The sequence below is a fragment of the Parasteatoda tepidariorum genome, chromosome 12 (genome assembly GCF_982258835.1).
Source record: "Parasteatoda tepidariorum strain Cologne lab strain chromosome 12, Ptep-v5.0, whole genome shotgun sequence".
NCBI classification, from domain to species: Eukaryota; Metazoa; Arthropoda; class Arachnida; order Araneae; family Theridiidae; genus Parasteatoda; species Parasteatoda tepidariorum.
In genome coordinates, this window is record NC_141766.1 from 67,055,143 (window position 1) to 67,076,174 (window position 21,032).

A 21,032-nucleotide genomic window follows, 5' to 3' on the forward strand; every position below is an offset into this window, starting at 1 on the left:
GGCGAACGCTCTATCCCTTGAGCCAACGCGGCTCTGGTATTTTTATCATGAAGAAAAGTCTGAAATTGCCTTTACCTAAAATTTCTTACACATTTAAAAAATATTTAAGTGTAAAAGCGTTCAAAACTATAGTTGCGAACCCTTATAAAAAATATTGGAGTTTATAAACTTGGTTGGCACACAGAATGTTGAAAATAAAATTTTTAAGTAAAAACATTCAGTAAACAATGTTTATAATGATAAAGAAATTTGTCCAGGTTCTTTCTAGGGAATCGGGTTTCGAGTCTATTTGAGTAAGCCGGCAAACTGCTGTTTTGTCACCGATAGTGAGAATTTCGTTGCAAGATTGCATTAATTTGTCAAAAAAAAGGTGAATCGCAGTTATATTTATTCGATTCTCAAACCCATAAAGTAATTGCTAAACACTGAAACATAAGAGCAAGAATCGAAAGCATATATATATAAATAATCGCAAAATGATTTGACGAAAGGAAAGTTATCGTACGGAAAGCAAAACTTTATGGCAGAAACTAGAATTTAAACTGACAGTTTTAATCCGTTTATAATTAAAGAGGAAAAACTGTTTTGTCAACAAGACAGCTTTTAAATCTTCAAATATACGGAGAAAATAAAAAATAAAAATATTTTTTTTTCAGTAATGATGCGTAGAACTTTTCTGACCTGATGACTACCTCATATTTTAAATATTTTCAAAGATATTTCAATTAATTGTTTATATGGGAAAATTAAATAAAGATGATTAAAATACATTTCAATAATTCAGATTGAGGCGTGATCCGAAGCTTGAACCTCTTAATACATTTTACTTTATGTTTTCAGTTATATAGGGTAAACCAACCAGTGAAGGAACACTACCCAGTGAAGGAACATTTCATATATATTGATCAAAAATAAGAATTTGAAAGTTTTTCTTTAGATTGATTGATAACAATAGCTTACTGCCAAACAATAGGAAGTCATGTAGCAATGTTTTGGATTACCTGGTCAAATAGACTTCTCTGGAAAATTTTTTGAATTTGTTATTATCTCTGCAACACCTTGTTTCGTTGAAAAAATTATAAGGTGAGTGTTTGTATTTATATGTTTGGAGTGGAATTAATTGCATGTAATAGTCTTATTTTTCTCACTGTGAAGAAGAGAATTCAAAATATAGTTATTGAAGTTACGTTTTATTTTTTTTAAAGCACCATAGCATAATCAAGTACTGAGATAAGGGGGTGTTTACTCACTGGATCACCAAACGATGAAAAACCAGTGAAGGAACAAGTGTTCCTTTACTGGTTTTTTTTCCCAGTTAATGAAAATAAAAGAAATTTTTCAATTTTCTTGTACTTTTAGTCATATTATACATCAAAATTCTGTTTAAAAGACAAAAAACAATTTCTAACCAATGAAGGAACAGGCATGTTCCTTCACTGGATCGCCAAACGATGAAAAACCAGTGAAGGAACAAGTGTTTCTTTACTGGGTTCTTTTCCCAGTTAATGAAAATAAAAGAAATTTTTTAATTTTCTTGTACTTTTAGTCATATTATACATCAAAATTCTGTTTTAAAAGACAAAAAACAACTTCTAACCAGTGAAGAAACAGGCATGTTCCTTCACTGGGAATACTTCCAGTGAATGAACAGTAATGTGTGAAACATGATTTTACATGACTCTAGGATAAGTAATTCTGCTATATAGAGGACAACCGAAATTTAGTTAAAAATTGTATGAATAATTCCTGAAATAATTTCAGTTCAAAATGTTAATTTAATAGCTTAATTTATGAAAAAATTATAATTTATATTTATTAATAGGGTGTGTAGTTACATCAAATGTTAGGCAACTTAATAAACTATGTTTACAAATCGAAAACTAATTAAATATAATCATAAAAATTTGAATAGAAATTTTTTTCGCTGTCTTTTGCACCAAGAACTCCTAATAAGTTATCATTATAGGATAGCAACGTGATTATATAATTTATAAAAACTACTTTACTATGTTAGAATTTAGAAGCAAGCTCCTCAACAAAAAACAGAGTTAAACAGAAACGATACTCAATTTCTTCAGAGGCTTGAGAGGGAAAATCCCTCAAGATATGTAGCAAATTTTTAACGCAGCATTGACTGAAGAGTCTAATATCGAAAATGTCCTGTACTTTTTTCAATATGGAAGAAGTACGCATTAAAAGAAGACCACTTGGTTAAGTCAAACTTTGGAACTGAAGCTAGTATCGATAATGAATGCATCTTAGATATCGAATATGAAATGAGTCCTCATGCTGATCTTCTCTTAGTTGAAAAAAGAAATGATTCTATAAGTAAAATCAGTACTTCCAAAGATTCTCTAGATTAGATATAAGTCAACAAGAGATGGATTTTCCTCAAACTTCAAGACACCTTTCCCCCGTCTATTTTTGAGAAAGGCATTCTAGAAATGTTGGAAGAACCATTTACATTGGCCAAATATTGATGATAAAAAGAAAGGTTAAAACAAGAGAAAGTTAAAACAAGAGAACATGGAGAAGAAAAAGAAATAAAAAATACTTAAAAAAGAAAAAAAGCTTCAAGAAATAAGAGGAAAAAGAGTAAACAAAAAGGTGATAAAATACTAATGATAATAAACAGCATCGGATGACACAATGATTTAGATTTGACTGTCAAATTATAAGAAAGAATGATTTTTTTTTTTTTTTTTGTATTTAACATCACTTTAATTTCTAGTTCATGATTACAGAAAAAAGTTAGCATTTTACAAGTACTTGTATGTAATAATTTCATAAATAGTCCTGTTTTTATATATTTGTATGACTAATAAATTCATAAAGAGCATTAAAAAATAACCAAAATTAAGTGTTCCTTTACTGGGCAATTTTGTGTTCTTTCACTGGTAAGCGCTGTTCCTTCACTTGGTCTTCTTACTACTTGTTATTTGAACCTCCAAAACTTTAAAACAATATTATGTAAGTTCTCTACAGTTTTTTTACATAATTTGCAATTAGTAACAAACATGTTGACATTGTCATTTAACTAAAATTACGAATTTTGAAATTAATATGATTTTTTAAAAGACAAGAGAAGCTTAAGTGTTCCTTCACTGGTTAGTTTACCCTACCTGGAAATAAATGTTTGAATTTAAAAAAAAATGGCCGTATTGTTAAACTTATTTACTCATATATGATTTAATGCCAAAATTTTTTGTTATTATTTAATATGATAAATGATCGAAAAGAATTATATTCACTGTATAATGTATATTATTAGTATTATTCACTACATATTTAAATTAAACATGCGTCAAATTTGAAAATAAATCAATTTTATAGTTCCTAAGAATAATTAATTGATATATTTTTGTTTTCAAATGAAAAGCCGTATTTTAAAACTGTCTTTCTTTGATCCCAGCTAAACAGATGAAATTTTAGTCTGCTACCATGAAATTACGCTGTTATACGTGACTTAAAAGAACAACATATCGATAAAATTCAAATAATTATAAAGTTTGAATGAAAATGAGCTATCGTATGAAATTATCTTTCCAAAAAGAGTTTTATAAGTAATAATAAGTGCAAGAATTTCCTTTCATTCTCACTATTCGTTTCAATTTGTAATGTAATACTAGTCCTGTAAAGCTCTACAATACGCGCAATTTACGATTCGTTTTGGTATTAGTTAATTTAGCAAATCAATAAAGATTTTAACTAGATTCATGAATGAAACAATTAGAGATTCAAGATGTTTCTATTTTTGTTACATTAAATGTTTTCGAACTGTACTGCATAACAATAACTAGTTTAAAATTTGGAAACTAGCTTTAACATATTTTTCATTGAAAATAAGAGTCCAAACTTTTTTTTTAAATTCAAAGAAAAAAGAGTCTTAAGACTTGACGATAGTATTTGTTTCCCCAATGTCCAACTGTGTTAACATTTTTCGTCAATTCAGGAATTTAGAGGGCAGTTTTGTTGGCCTCTCTTTCAGAGGCACCATAAAAAAATCTAATGAAAAAATAATTTTAGCAAACGCTTTATAAATTAAAGCAAGGTTTCTTTAACTCTTTGGTGTGGGTACCCCATAATCTTTACGAAAGTTCTATAGGATCTCATAAGCATTGCGCAAATCCGACACACGTCAGTTTCTTCACTTGCACTGTAATGTACTATTGCAGTTTTTAGTCTTTAATTTTAAGACATAGAACAAATCGGATATTTTAATGAAGAAACAAATTTAAAAAAAATAGTACAATAATAAAAATAAATTCAATTGCATGTTTATAGCTTATGATTAAGGAAACGTTAAAACGTTACTTTTAGAACATTTTTGAGTTCAATAAAACAGCACTAAAATAATAATAAAAATTTTCTTTTTAATCCAACGTATAACAAAAGCTACATGAATAATATATAAGTTGCTACATTTTTTTTTTAAAAAATTGGATTAAACTAGAAGTTCTCGGGATTGCAGTTAATAGCAGTCTCAGAAGAAATTAATATTATGGGTCACAAGCGCATAAAATTTTAAATAATTCACATTTCTAAATTAGACTCAAAACACGTTGAATAATGAAACAATTAAATTTAATGTTTTTATTTACAATGAGAGTCATATATTTACCAATAAAAACAAGCCTCTTTTGAGAAAATCAAAGTTATGTTCTTAAGTCGACTTTATTTATTTAAGGTAAAGGTTTTTGTGAAATGCGAATGTCTCAATCAGCATTTCTTAAGCAATCTCTGCTGAAGCTATAATTTTAAGTAACAATCTATAGCTTTAATACCCTGTTTTAATCAGTTAGAACAAGAGAAGATCTAAATGAACCCATTATTTTTGAAATTTTAAAAATAACTTCTTCCCAAAATTATATTAGTATTGTGCTTCAAACAATGAAATTATTTGATCAGCAAAAAAAAAAATTTCATTTATAAAATATTAGTAAATTGTTGCTAAAAATGCTCATTATATTTATAAATATTGTGAGTACAAGTTAGTTCGATCAGTTTTCAAAAGATAGCTCTGGCTGTTATGAATGTTTCATAGTGACAGCTGGTTTCAGAGAGGTTAGACATCTGTCAATAATATTCAGTTTATATCGCCTTGAGTTTCATACAAAAACCCTGCTTTTTACTTTATTGAATACAGCCGAAATACGAGCAAAGACACGACAAAGTTATTCTTCTGTATAATAACGCTCGGCCTTTTGTCGCAAAGAATTATTTGGAAACGCTAAAGTGGGATATTTTACCGCACGTGCCGTATTCGCCGGACATTGCTCCTTCTGATTAATGGTTGTTCCGACGGATGCAGCACAATTTGGTAGGTCACCGGTTCATTTCTTTAGTAGAAATCGAAAATTGGCTCCTAACTTGGATCCCCTCAAAAGACGAGACATTTTTTTTAGATGGAATTCGAAAATTGCCTGAGAAGTGGGAAAAGTAGTAGCCAGCGATGGAGAATACCTTGATTAATCTGTTCATTAATTTTGTTCTGAAATAAATGCATTTTTGACGTCACAGAAAACAGACAGAACTAATTTGTACTCCCAATATTAAAAAATTCAAACAAACAGGAAAAGAAAAAGCATTATAAGGAGGTTTTTGTTAACTAATGTCTCCACAAAAATTATTCTTTCTTGAAAAGAACCTTTTTTTTTCACGAAAATCATTTTTTTTTTAATTTCAGGCTACTTTTTCAATAAGTTTATGTATACTGTAAAACTTTTTTAAGACAGTTAAAATAAATAAATGTAGATGATAAAAAAAATATTATTCTTTTGTTTTATTCAAAAATGTTACTATGGTTAATCAACAAAAACAATAATTATAGTAAAATTTTATATGAAAAATCGTGTTTTAAAATCGAATATAAAATAAGCTCCATTCAGAAGAAGAAGAAAAAAAAACGGAAAATTTGTAATGTATATTAATGTGAATACATTACATGCTAGACAAAACGCCTTATAGCCCAGAGTGAAAAACAATGAAAAAAAAATCACTTACTATTAATAGTTGAGAGAGAAAAAAACAATCAGAAAAACTGAATGAAAAAATGCTTTAAGTTCTAATGTACATTACCACCTTCAACGAAAATCGAAAAATCACATGATTTTGTTTTCGGTTTCAAATGTTACAAATATAGTTACAGCTTGCTTCTTAGAAAGTTAACAGTACAAATTATTATTATTAATAATGCAAAATTAGTTTTCTTTGGCAACGTCAGCAGTCTATTTCTACTCGTAACCGTATTTGCGGAATTGTAAATATAAACAATTTTGATTTCGTACTGTCTGACAGTATTTAACAATCCAATTTAATTTGAATAAAAATATATATAAAATAAATAAAACTAGGGAAATTTTCATACACTGTCCGCTTTTAACATCTCTCGCTTTAAGAAAATAGATTAAAGTTACATTAATGATATTGAAATAAGGAAAAAATATTACCCATTAGGATTTATAATTGATTCGAATTTATTACAAAAAGGTTTTTAATTTCTTATAATAATAAGTAAGATTGTTTGTATTATTACTTTGCTTTGTTTGTTCTCAGGAATAACTAGCTAATATTGTTTGTTGAAAACTTTTAAAGTTAATAATTACTGGGCTTTGTTACTACGTCGTAACCATAGTTGTTTTGGTTTGTGTTTCCTATATTGACATATATAATTTATTCCTCAAATTATGTAATTCAAAAGCAATGAATTTAATTAATGACATAATTTTGACTCTGTAAAAAAAGTAACTCTATATTTCAGAAAGTAAATTTCTATTTGTTGCAATTCAATAACTTGATAACTAGCCTGTAAAATTATTAATAAGGATTAGTATTTTCCACACGTAAGTTATATTTTTTAACATACAGGTATTTGAATATTAAAAAATGTCTATAAATGTTTCTAATGGTTAATATTAAAATGGTTTTTAAATGTTAACCAAAGTCTTGAATAGCCAAAAGGCATTTCAAGCCTTTTGAAAGCATAGGCAGATATTAAATTTTTACGATGCGTTTGTCGCAATCCTAAAAATTTAAATTCATGCAGAAATAAATGGGAGACTTCTGTATATTAACCTACGCTCAAGTTTTTGATTGATAGGTTATATTTATTTCTTAACCACAAACATATAGTTTCATAAAAATTTAAAATTATTTAATTAAAGAATCTCACTATTTTTATTAAATTAATATAGAATTAGCTCTAAAATATTTGGGTAAAATTCAAGTTTTTGGATTTTTTACATTTTTGTGAATTACAAAATTATTCCAGAGTTATTTTTTGCACCCATATAATTTTTTTAAAATTAAATACTTATGGATAGTTTATTACATCTTTGCTGCCACTTTAAAAAGTTTTACAGACCGTGGGAACCCTATAAATGGAATCAAGTCATAAGAATAGAGAATAATATTAAAGAAGGATGATAAATAACTATTACAAGTAAATACCTATAAAATATAAAGAAATAATTAATAAATACACAAGTGGGCAACCTTTGTGCTAAAATACAAACTAAGGCAAACAACGTTAAAGAGCACAAAAATATTTATAAAATGCAGACAGCTGTTTCGGATGCTCAAAGGGCAACCTTCATCAGTTCAACCCACTTGGTTGCACTGCAGGGTGGCCACCTACCTGGAATTATCAGGGAATTTTTTTTATACTGGAAAAATCATGGAAATTTGGATAAAAACCTGGAAAAATCGGGGAATTTTAAAGAAAATCTGGAAATATTTCTAATTTCACTAATTTAAATTATTTCATCCATTATACCCACTTTTTTTTAGACGGAAATGTATCTCCAAGCAGTTTAAATATCATCAACTTAACAATACTTTGCTTGCATCAAAATTTGCTCCATTACAGCTCTGCTAAACTAGAATGCCACATAAAATTCTCGCGCTGTTGCTAAACGAATGTGGAAACCTTTGACCGCTATGGACTGTGCAATTTAGGAAAGATTGTGGTGGAGGTGGAAGAAGGGATTAGGATATTAGCTTCTGTTTTTAAATTCTGTCCTTGGGCTGAATCCATTTATGGCTTAAGTTTGTTCCAATGATTTCGTGGTAATTTTTTTTCCATTTTGACAAAATGTTTTTGTATTTTTAACTTTATAAAATTCTCCAAAAATTAGTTGATTATAATTTAATAGTAATAATAGATTTTATATATTGCACTCTTTTTCTGAAAGCTTTTGTATTCCCATTAAAAGAAATCTGTAAATTATTTTTTCTCAGCAAACCAACCAATCACACATTTTTTTTTACAATCGCTAACAGCAATGTTTATCGACAAATTGTTGCATTAATGCTAATTTTTTCTATTTCATTTTAACCTCCTTTTATAACATATTTTAATTTTAAAAAAAGTTTTTTTTTTAAGAACTAACTATATACTACTATTCAATTTTACTCTTGTTGGTCATTATATGATTTTTGATTCAAAATTTTGTACCAAAACATTAAGAAATGGATGAAAAATCTTGCCAAATTGTCAAAATAAATATTTTTTTTCAAGATATGTTAAAAAAATAAAATTTTGAAGAAAATATTTTATAATATAGACACTTTTCTTGCCTACACTTTATTAGAATAAAGAAACTAAAACCTGGAAATTTTAAGATTTTTATCTGGAAAAATCAGGGAAATTTGAAATCTGATTTGAGTGGCCACCCTGCACTGATGAAGGTTGCCCTTTGAGCATCGGAAACAGCTGCCTGTATTTTATAAATATTTTTGTGCTCTTTAACGTTGTTTACCTTAGTTTGAAATAATTAATAGGTCAAATAATTTTTTCAATGATTTTTCCCAAAAATCGTTTTCCTTCATACTTTTTTTATTAACAAAACATGTATGAAAAAAATGTGATCGTCAATTTCTGTATTTAACTGTGCAACTCAGAAAAAAATTTCTGAAACTTGATTCAATTTTAATGCAGTCATAAAAAGTTAAATACTAATTAATTTCAAAGATATGATTAATATATATATTAGAAAATAAAATTAAAAAAGCAGTTTTTATGTTTCATAATAATATATAAACTTTGTTTATAAATAAATAACTCACAGTTTGCTTAGAAAAATTATATAAGTTTCTCAAGCTACATAAATAATTTTGTTTCTTAAAGACTGATAGTTTTTTTTTTATAAATGAAATTAATTGATATTATAGTTTAAAGCACTACAAAATGTCTAGATATTCAAAAAATTGTAAAATTCATATAAAATCAAAAGTTAACGAATTGAAATGAAATTTCGATTATCAAAAACATTATAATAATTTCTAATAAATAATCGTAATCGCAAAAATATTCATAATATTTTTACTAACCGTAATCAACAATGTGTTCTTCATGGGAATAAATGCTTTACTTTTCCATCCTAATTAAAAGCACATTCAAACCAAGTTGCATTCTGATATACATTTCAAGTTAATTTAACTGAATTGTATGATATGTAAGGCTAAATAAAGTTAATTTAGCTTTAATTGCTCGGAAGTTTTTGTTTAAATGACGGTAATTAAAAATTATTTTTACTATTATTATTTTTATTATTTTTTAAAAATTATTTTTACTATTATATAAAAAATTATATTTTCTATTGATCTTGGACAGTAAATTCGGATAAAACCCGATATGGAAACGAAAAAAAAAACAGTGTTTTTTCAAATGGGCCCACTTTGGTGAATTCTGTCATAGAGAGACTTGATACTGTTGTGTTTTCATTTTATATATATATATATATATATATATATATATATATATATATATATATATATATATATATATATATATATATATATATATATATATATATATATATATATATATATTGTCTTTATATTGATCTGCTGTAACTAAAATATTAGCGCAGTTTCAATTAAAAAGAATAAGAAGTAAGATGTATTACAAGAACACTAAAATTTTATTTAATTTAGATGGTATGTTTGTAATATATACTCCTATGGTGTGATATATATTTCTTATAAAATTTTTTAAAGAAAAACTTTTTTCTGAATACTACATTTTTTAGAATGCATTATAAAAAGTAGTGTATAAATTCTATATTAAATTTTGATCTATATTAAATTTTAATCTAGATAAAGTTGGGTCACTAAAGGTATTGCCACGCAGGGGTCCAATTTTTGAGGGGAAGAATATTAAAATGCACAGTCACAATCGTTCTCTAAACTTCATACGTATGGAAAAAATTTCTTATGTTTGATAGAAGACTTAATTATTTTAATCTCTTTCTTGATTTTAACTCTGATTAATTTAAATTGATAATTCATAAAAATTTTTTTTATTTATTGAAATATTGAGGGAGACTTTTAGAGATTTTTCATCATTAAAGCGGACAAATAACCAGTGTGTCCCAACCCCCTCCCATAGCAATGACGCTCATGCCCAGTAAGTTGACTCCATCATATCTCTTGTAAAATTAATATATGATAGAATAAATTAATACATTTATCTAAAGATTAGCTCGCTTCAGAAATAATTTTGCGACTTTTCGAGAATAAGCAGCGGCGAGGATATTTTTTTTTCTGTTTTATTTACTATGGTTTTAAGGTCACAAGATATATCATTTTTCAGAAGAAATTCTTAAAATATAGGAGTATTTCAGAAATTTGCAACAACTTCATTGAAAGAAACTACAAATTCCTGTAATTATTTTGTTTATGTTGTTACTCCGATATCCTTTAGCCACTATACAAAGTGACTCAACATTATTTTTTCAGCTTTGATTATAATAACATAAGAAACTTACCACGGCAAAAAAAACCAGAAAAATAAGATTTTTTTAAAATTCAATTTCTCAGAAATTATTTGACCGAATTTGCTCAAATTTTGTATTCTGTCATGTAAAATTATATTAGTAAAAATGATGTAAAAGAATGTTTTACTTGCAGCTCAAAATTTTTCGACTGATCTTATATAAAATAACATAAATATCTGCAAAAAAACTATTTTTTAATGGAATGAATTATCTTTGTGTAAGCAAATGTTATAATTGTGTGAAAAGAATTTTCAATTTGCTTAAAACGTTAAGATATGACAAACTTCTCTAAAAGTAAAATTAACATTTAGGGGTCCAAATTTTGGCTGCTCTCCTGACCATACTATTGGCACCATATTTCTCAGATAGCGACTCCTTATAATTTGGTGGTCAGAAAGCAAAAGAATGGCATGTTTATTTAGAGAAAATATACTTTAGTCTTATTTTGTTACTAAAATATTGTCTGCACTGATTAATTAGCATATTTGAGGTCATCCTCTTGAACCATTAAGATTGAGTCCTAAAACATGAAGATCCAATCATTAGATCAAAAGTTATTCAGGGTGATCCCTTTTTTTACTTAGCACATTGTAGTCTTAGTAGCTAGTTTTTGTGGTATAATTTTAATGTTTTTTTTTTTTTTTGTGTGTGAATTATTGAAACAGTTGTTCAATTCCACAAGGTGCTGTGCAACATATATCTGAGGCAATGTTTCTAATTATTTAACTATGGTCATTTTTTTTACCAGGCTGTGAAACATGTAGGTTTGTATGCCAAAGTCACTGAAAAACCCCAGAGAAACAGTATGCAAAAAAAAAAAAAAAAGCACTGGCATATATGTAAACAAATACTTATGTATATATTTATTTTACAAAAGATTTTATATGTTGCTAAAACATCAGCAAACAGTAAAGTTGTTTTATTAATCTTATTTATATTAGATTTATTCGTTTTCGAAAATTAAAGGATAATTTTCAGTCTCCTTGTTTTTCTAAAAGTAATGATATCTAAAACTTTAACTAGGTTGATATATCCATCATGCAAACAAAAAGCTAATTCCACAGCATTTTAATTTCCTTTCATCATGAGAAATTAAATATGGGGTCTTTATTTATATCTCTCTATTCTCTGTGTTAAAATTTTTTAAAGCAGAAACTAACATGAAGAGCACTTGTTTTAAGAAATAGTGGGACACAAACATTTCAGAACTAGTTGTAGTTCAATATGCTTAAAAAAATTTTGCTAATTGTATTGGTAATCCTAGAAGAACGTTTATTTCATGAATTTTATATTTAATTTGTCAACAGTTCATTATAACTGATTAGTTCATTATAGCTTAAAACTATCCCCCATTTTTTTTTTCCAGAAAAATATGACTGTTCTTAGAAAATTGCAAATTTATTTTGTCTTTAAAGATTTTATGGACAATGCCATTGCTTTCTCCAAATTAATTTACTTGTTATCTTAAGCTTTTTATTGTCTATTAGAATCATTGTTCCATTAAAAATATTGTTTATAGCTCTAACCCTTTTTTTTCTTTTTTTGTTAGATGTGTTCTTGTTGATAAGTGTAGAATTTTATTAGTTAATCATGACAAAAGCTGAAGGATCAAATAGACCTTTAAAAGAGAAAATTGTTCAGATCTATGAAGCTTTCTTTCAAGTATGTAATTTTTAACTCTTACTGATATGCTGGTCAGTAAAACTTTAAATGGTCAATTTAAAATGTCTCAATTACTTATTTGTTTTTCTTTCTAGTTCTATTGTTTTTGGTTCATAAGAAATATGTTATTTTTCTTTTTTCAGAAGTTATTGAAAATATTGTGCAATACACTTTGTGCTCTAAATAACAGTAATCAGTTGTGTCTAAAAAAATATAAGATACCCATAAATTATTATATAAATTTTCTCGTTTTTAATAAAAACATTAAAAAATGTTGTTATAAATTCAACTACAAATCAAAGTTTTTTTCTATTTTTAAAGTATTTAACCCACTGGTGGCTTTGTAAATAGACAAAACTGGGAGGATGTTTCTCCTCTTTACACTATTTCCCCATCTAATGACATGAAGGGAAAAAAAAAGGAGTTTTGCTATGCGAAAAAGACTGCCAGTTAAAATGCGACTTTTTACGTGCGGAACCGCCAGTGGGTTAAAGGTGCAAGATAAAAATGATTAAACATTTAAGATTGAAACTCAAAGCCTTAATAATTGAGTATTGAAATACAGTACAGAACCCGTTATCCGGAAATCAGAAAACCGGAAAACCAAAAAACCGGAACGAAATTCGATAAGTTTTCCCGCCATTTTTTTAAAAAAATGCTTTTTTCCTCATAAGATTTTATGATTTTTTCTTTCTTTTTTTAAAGATGTTTACCTTACCATCATTTTGGAAATAATTATTAGCGAGTATAATTATTATTATAGTTATAATAATTCATCGTTTTTTCTTCCTTTTAAGATTATTTCCAAATATTTTTTTTTTTTTAGTTGGGTTTAACAATAAAAAAACGGCTTTTTGTAGCGATTCAGAAAACCGGAAAAATCAGTTATCCGGAATAGCGATGGTCCCGATCGTTCCGGATAATCGGTTCCCTACTGTATTAACAAAAGTGTTAGTAGCACAAAGGTAGAAAGTTTGTCTTTCAAGGCACATTAAAACTGGATTCATCTCTCAGTGTTCTTCAACTTTAATGAACAAAGCATTTGATTCTCCATCTGTTGTTCACCTGCCTTTTAAGAGGACACTATACCCCTAGAGAATCTCCTTTTTCACCTCTACAAGTTCTTTAAAATTTAAAGTATCGAAAAATGAGTTCAGGTATACCTATAGTAAGTCAGGAAGTTTTAAATGCTGAAAAAATATATCGAAATGCAAACAAATTATGAGAGAACAACTTAGAGTTATGCTGTTGGCAAGTTCTTCTATAATTTGTTTGCATTTTGATATTTTAAAAACATAATTACAATATTTGTAACTTCATGGTTTACTCTACGTTTACCTGAATTCACCTTTCTCTAAACTTTAAATTGTAATATACCAATGGCAATGAAAAAGAATTTACTACTAAAAGTTTCTCTTGCTGTTGTAACTGTGTTTTGTTTCATATGGACTTATAAAGGAAACTCCAAAATTAAACTTAATAACTTTTATAACAAATTAGGAAAAACAAAATGTAAGCAAATGATCTCAGATCAGACAACCTTACTGATTGCCAGTCAGAGCAAGACTAATTCCTTTTAGGAAGGAGATAGCTTCTAAAAGTCAAGCAATGGCAGCGCCATTTGCTAATTAATATAAATAATAGACAAAACGATAAATTCTAATATTACACTCGCAATATAGCGTCATATCAAAAGCTGTAACTTTTCTCGAATTTCTTCTTTTTAGAAATAATTCTTTTTCTTTGAATTCTTATTTTTCTCATCAAAACATGTCTGGTTGTGGAATGAAAGAGAAGTTTTTGTTCCTCTGTCACCAAAATCTTTGGAAACAATAACTAGGCCAGTATATCTAAAGTTTATACTTCAATTTTAAATTTTTGTCAAAAAAAACATTTATAATCTAAAATTAAGTTTTAAAATCAACAGTTTAGCTATAAATGTGAAATAAATATAATTTAATTCTATTCCAAATGAAATTTTTTGGTTTTTGACTATAATATGTCATATCTTAATGGAATGAATCCGAGAAATTGCTCTTTTCCTTTGGGAATGTGGTCTTCGAAGAAACATTCTTTAATGTTAAAAATGGAAAGCTTACTTCCAACTTGATCTATAAAATAAAGAGATGATATGTATTCTGTTATATTAACGTTTGGTTATAATATAGTATTGTATCTTTCTTAATGGAATGAATAAGAGAAGCAACAACTGTACATTAACTTGTAACCTTAGAATATGTTGCAAATTATGGCTCATTTGATATTGTTAAATTCATTAACCTATTTCCAAATAATTAGTAAAGTTTATGCACACTTGTCATTTTTAATCTTGTTACAATGTATGAAAATTCTTATTCCTCTCTTTTAAAAAATCTGTATTTATAAAAACTAATAATATACTATTAGTGATTATGTATGATTTATGATATTTTGAAGTGACAAATTTACAAAATTAGGATTTTAAAATGAATTTTATTATTTTTTACAAGTATATATATATATATATATATATATATCAAAGTTCTTCTTATTGATGAAAAAAGGCAAGGCGCATCCTCACTGAAAAGGGCACTTTGAGTTTTATCGTTAAAATTTATCAAATTGTGTAAGATTATATAATAACTAAGTTTGACCCTCAATTTTTAAATTATCCTCTAATATTATTTCATGCGTATATTTCACTTTATAATTCTCATTCATTATCAAAATAACAGAAAATTTGAAGCTTTTTAAAAATAATTAAGGCAAGCTACAAGACTATCTCTTTGTATAAATTTTCATCATGAAAGTAAACTATAAAAAAAAAAGAAAAAAATATAGGATTCATTGATAAACAACTTGAAATCTTTTTTTATATTTTGAACTGAAAATTATGAGAAAACAAGCATTTAATGATACATTTTTAAATAAAAAGTATTTAAAAAGAATAATGATAAAATTTAAAATCACTAAAATATCATTAATGTTGAGGTAAGCGAAGATAGCTCCTTTGAGATACTAATATTTTATTAAACATATTTACATTTATATACAAGTTGGTTTGATTTACAAGAAGCATCATCACAGCAGGTGATGAGAGAAATACTGACAGGCTGTCATGTGCGTGCTGGTATTTATACAATTCTAATATGATGACGTCAGAACTCTTATTTCAGTTCACTTCAAAAATAAGTAAATACACAATTGATTAAAGACAAACAGATAACAATATGAAATAAACTTGATTTTACGATGAGCGGCGAACCTATCACCACGCAGTATCCCCCCAGTGACCAAGTCACGATACCAATAATGATTGTTTAAAAACAATCAATACAAAGTAGTAAATTCAAATATACGTCTTAATTACGAAGAAAAAAAATTTAACTTGGAAATTGGAATACAATTAATAGATACAAAATATTTAGATGCTTTTATATTCCATACTCTTTAACAAAATATTTTGGGAAATGCACACGGCGACCAGATTTTGTAACAATTGGCTTTTCTTCCTTTGTTGGAGATAATTGCTTTTCGACCATTGGAATTTTATTTATTTTTAATTTCTCAGAAATTTGAAAAGCTGGTTTAATTCTATCTATTGAGACAGTTATTTTCTTACCATGAAAATTAATAATAAAGGTTTTATCAGAACGTTCAATTACACGGTGTGGTCCGGTGTATGCAGGGGATAGTGGAGGACGAATTTTATCTACTTTTAAAAATATATGAGAACAAGATTTTAAATTAGGATTAATATAGAACTTATTTTTACTGTGTGCTGATGCTGGTACAGGACTTAATTTTCTCATTGTGGCCATTAGATTTGTGACATAATTTTCTGTTACTGGTGGAGATAAAGAATTTGCGTTTAAAAGATCCGAAGGTAGACGTAAGGAAGTACCATAAACAAGTTGTGCACAAGTTGCATTAATATCAGCTTTTAAAGCTGTGCGAATACCTAATAAGACAATTGGTAAAATTTCGGTCCATTTATTATTTTCCTGTGCTATTATAGAACTTTTGAGTTGTCTATGAAATCGTTCAATCATTCCATTACTTTGCGCGTGATATGAAGTAGTATGGATGTGGTTACTGCCTAAAATATTAGTGAGATTTCGAAAAAGAGTTGATTCAAAGTTTCGGCCTTGATCGGTAGTTATAGTAACGGGTGTGCCAAATCTAGAGATCCAACCGTGAATAAGTGCTTTTGCGGTGGTCTCGGCAGTCATATCCGTAGTAGGGATAACTTCTGGCCATCTCGTGAATCTATCTATTATTGTAAGGCATTATTGCTTACCTTCAGAAATAGGAAGTGGGCCAATAAAATCCAGATGGATATGGGAAAATCTTGCGTCGGGTTGAGCAAATGTACTAAAAGGAGCTTTAGTGTGTTGAAAAACTTTAGCTCGCTGACATTTCTCATAAGAACGAACTTTATTTTTGATATCCACTTTCATGTTGGGCCACACAAATCGTTTAGAAATTAAATTCGTAGTTGAATATATTCCAGGATGAGAAAAATAATGTAAATTATCAAAAATAATTTGCCTGTATGATTTTGGAATAAAAGGTCTTGGATACTTAGTTGAAAAATCACATATTAAATTAACATCTTCCAAAGAAAAGTAATGTTTTTCTAATTTTAGAGATGAATTATTTGAATTTAATATTTCTTTTAATTCTGAATCTTCATTTTGTTCCTGTTCTAGTTTTTTAAAGTCTATTAATGGAGGTTTTGAAATTGCATTTATTTCTATTCGCGATAGAGTATCAGCAACTGAATTAGATTTTCCTTTTACATGTTTAATATCAGTTGAAAATTGAGAAATATAATCAAGATATCTGAATTGGCGAGGGGAACATTTTTCAGGTTTTTGTTTAAAAGCATAAATTAGAGGTTTTTGGTCAGTAAAAATAGTAAAACTTCTACCTTCAAGCATGTGACGAAATTTTTTTATTGACGCGTATATTGCCAATAATTCGCGATCGTATGTTGACCAATTTTGCTGACTTTTATTTAATTTTGTTGAGAAAAATGCAATTGGTTCCCACTCATTATTGTGATATTGCATTAAAGAACTGCCGATTGCGAAATCCGACGCGTCAGTCCACAGACTTAAATTAGCACCAGGTTTAGGATATTTTAATAGAGTTGCATCGGCTATTGCTTGTTTTGCATCAGAAAAAGATTTGTTTGAAGTATCGGTCCAAATTAACGGTAAATCAGATTTTTTTGATGATTTGTTAGATTTCTTAATATTTCGTTGTCCTTCTAAAAACTTGGTTAAAGGTGATAAAATATGAGCTGCATTAGAAATAAAGCGTCTATAAAAATTAAATAATCCTAGAAATCTACGCAATTGAGTAATCGTATTTGGCTTTGGAAAATTTAGAATTGCATTAACGCGATCACTTAAAGGTTCAATACCTTTTTCGGAAATTTTGAAACCTAAAAATTGTAAACTATTCTGACCAAATAAGCATTTAGAGGGATTTATTGTTAAACCAAAATACTGCAGTCTATCAAAAAGTGATTTTAAATATTTTACATGCTCTTCGGGAGATTCGGAGGCTATTAATATATCATCTATAAAAGCGTAAACGCCTTCCAAGCCTCTAGTTACTTCGTCAATAAAGCGTTGGAAAGTACTGGCTGCATTGCAAAGTCCGAATTGCATACGAGTACTTTCGAATAATCCGAAAGGAGTTATTATTGCAGTTTTATGTACATCTTCATGGGCTATAGGTATTTGATGGAAAGCTCGAATTAAATCAATGTGAGAAAATATTTTAGTTCCATGTAGTTCACTAGTAAAATCCATAATATTAGGAATTGGATATTTATCTTTAACAGTTTGAGCGTTTAAAGCTCGATAATCACCTACTGGACGCCAGTCCAAACTATTTTTCTTGGGAACTAAATGTAAAGGTGATGAAAAATTACTTTTGGAAGGGCGCATGTGACCTAAATCTAACATATGTTGAAATTCCATTTTTGCTATTTTTAACCTATCGGGCGCTAGACGCCGAGGTTTAGCAAAAACTGGTGAACCAAAAGTTTGTATATGATGTACAACATTATGCTTAACAATTTGGTCTGAGCAAATAGGTTTCGTTATTTCAGGATATTCGTTTAACAATTTTTCATAAAAATTTTCACCAAGAACAGTTTTAATTGAAATAATGTCAGAATTTTTAAAAATACAATGAGAATTTAAATTAGTAGTAATATCATTTAAGCAACGTTTTCTAATATTAGGTTTAAGATTAAAATAGTATAAAAAATCTGCACCTATAATATGATTAGTTATATCACAAATATAAAATGGAAAATTAAACTTTCGTCTAAGACCGAAGTCTAAAGTTAACAATTTCTTACCGTATACTTTTATGATGGTATTGTTCGCAGCTTTAAAAGTCTGAATAGGAGAAAGAGTTTTTTATTTTTTATTTGCTGGAATAATTGAGCAGTCACTTCCGGTATCCACTAGAAATGTCTTGTTGGATTGTCTATCTCTAACAAAAAGGCGACAATTTGTTGGAGGCAAGATGTTAGTCGCATTCACTCTTGCCTTTCTTGGTTTTTCTGGTAGATGCAGGGTTTGACACACTTTCTAGCATCAGATTTAAATTTCCGATGATAAAAGCACATTTTGGAGTTTCGATGTGGAGATGAGGATTGGCTTTGAGGATTACGAAACTGTGCATAGTGTCGGTTGCGAGACCTGCTGCGTGTCCGCAATGCATCTACTTCTTTTCGTAGTGCTTTAACTTCTTCTAAAAGCTCAAAGGTGCATTGTTGATTTGAAGAAACTTCGCTAACTTCACTTGAAGTTGACACTTCCATTACTTTATCAGCAATTTCTGCTGCTCTAGTTGAACTTAGTGAAGGGATTGCGGCCAATATTGACTGAACATGCTGCGGTAGCTGATTTAGAAATAGTTCCAAAAGTAGAGAATCTGAGATTTCGTGGGATTCAGCTCTTCTCTGCATAGTGCGCAAGAGTTCACTAGGCTTTCTATCTCCTAGTTGCTCTCCGGAGAGTAAACATCGAATTTCCTGGGACTTTGTTTCCCCGCAGCGTGCAATAATTTCTTCTTTCAGCATTTTGAAAGGATCTTCTGCGTCAGGAGTTATAATGACGTCCCTTACAACTGCGGCTACTTCAGGAGGAAGATGGGCGAGGCAGTAGTTAAACTTTGTTTTGCTCTCTGAAATCGGCTTCGGTGTCGCAAGCTGGAAAGTTGCTTCGACCATATGGAACCACAGGTGTGGATCAGAGATATTGAAGATGGGAATTTTTACTGCAGATGATTCCGCCATAGTTGCAGTTTCCTATTAATCCAAGAACCAAATACAGGAAAGATAAAAAATAAAAGTTACTTGTATCGTCAGACATCCGGGTCACCATTGAGGTAAGCGAAGATAGCTCCTTTGAGATACTAATATTTTATTAAACATATTTACATTTATATACAAGTTGGTTTGATTTACAAGAAGCATCATCACAGCAGGTGATGAGAGAAATACTGACAGGCTGTCATGTGCGTGCTGGTATTTATACAATTCTAATATGATGACGTCAGAACTCTTATTTCAGTTCACTTCAAAAATAAGTAAATACACAATTGATTAAAGACAAACAGATAACAATATGAAATAAACTTGATTTTACGATGAGCGGCGAACCTATCACCACAATGTACCCCACCTCCTTTTCCTAAAAAAAGAAATTAATTCAAATTTAATCAGTTGAGAATAATCCTAACAAAACAAATATTTGTAATAATAATCATAACTAACTTATTTATCCGGAATTATTAATTTAATTTAAATAATTAATCTTTCCAGTGTGTAATTATTATCTAAACAGTGAATTATTTATTTTCTTAAATTAGAATATATAAACTAAATATTATAAGCACAGATAATTTATCAAGATGTAAGGGTACATATTTATATTTATTTTAAAAAAATAAGACATTATCCATATAAAAACAAAGCATTATAATAGATAAATAGATTTTAATATTTTGTGTAAAAGTAAAATGAGAAAAGAGTTTTTTTTAAAAAAAATGAGTACATATGAAGGAAAACTTTCAACTTTTTTTACCATATTAAATTTTATGTGTTTAAATTTAAGCTGAAACTTATTGCTATACAATTGTATTGATCAGTTTTAGATCTTAGTCACTTCCTGCTTTTTCCAGTGTCTCGGGGGAAAAAAACTTTTTCCTAGAGAAATCCTGATTAACAATCTGATCTAATAATACAATATGTTCGAATACTTCAATTAAAATTAATGAAAGAATAAAAATTTGTGTGAATAACTCTGATGCGGAATATCATGCGAATTTTAATTATATAACTAGAAAACCTAAGGGAAATGTTACTTTAATGAAGGAATGAAATTATAAATTAAAGTTAAATGATTACCAATAACAAAATAAATCAAAAGTGAACTTTTCATTAAAACAGGTGGTTAAGAAAATAACCTTTTCCTGAAAAAAAAGGTAGTGTTTTCAAGGGATTATGTCTTATTTTTACAAAAAAAGGTGAGGGCTCATTTATAGGGATCAAAGGACCGGCAGGGTGGTCTGTCCTTCTAA

General features: G+C 28.3%; 3 protein-coding genes across 7 annotated transcripts in view; 1 reads left to right on the forward strand and 2 right to left on the reverse strand.

The window, feature by feature from the left end:
* Window positions 1–6,139, reverse strand: part of LOC107440969 (centromere protein V) — a 46,674-nt gene extending 40,535 nt beyond the window's left edge. Inside the window, exon 1 of the mRNA XM_016054074.4 lies at window positions 6,004–6,139. The gene's annotated coding sequence lies outside the window, so the exon portion shown is untranslated. The remainder of the gene's footprint in view (window positions 1–6,003) is intronic.
* A 73-nt stretch (window positions 6,140–6,212) lies between these two features.
* Window positions 6,213–21,032, forward strand: part of LOC107440967 (armadillo-like helical domain-containing protein 3) — a 92,674-nt gene continuing 77,854 nt past the window's right edge. The window contains exons 1-2 of one of the 5 annotated variants that reach the window (XM_016054069.4): window positions 6,213–6,489; window positions 12,328–12,440. In XM_016054069.4, coding sequence (XP_015909555.1) covers window positions 12,369–12,440 — 72 coding nt within the window. In that variant the 5' untranslated portion in view covers window positions 6,213–6,489; window positions 12,328–12,368. Of the gene's footprint in view, window positions 6,514–6,765; window positions 6,843–12,327; window positions 12,441–21,032 lie in introns of those variants that run through there. The other 4 variants (XM_071188418.2, XM_016054068.4, XM_043048404.3 and 1 more) reach the window with 4 other exon arrangements.
* Window positions 18,847–19,738, reverse strand: LOC147801137 (uncharacterized). Its single transcript, XM_087155880.1, has one exon. It carries the CDS (start codon window positions 19,678–19,680, stop codon window positions 18,985–18,987), a length of 696 nt encoding a protein of 231 aa, XP_087012006.1. The 5' UTR covers window positions 19,681–19,738; the 3' UTR covers window positions 18,847–18,984.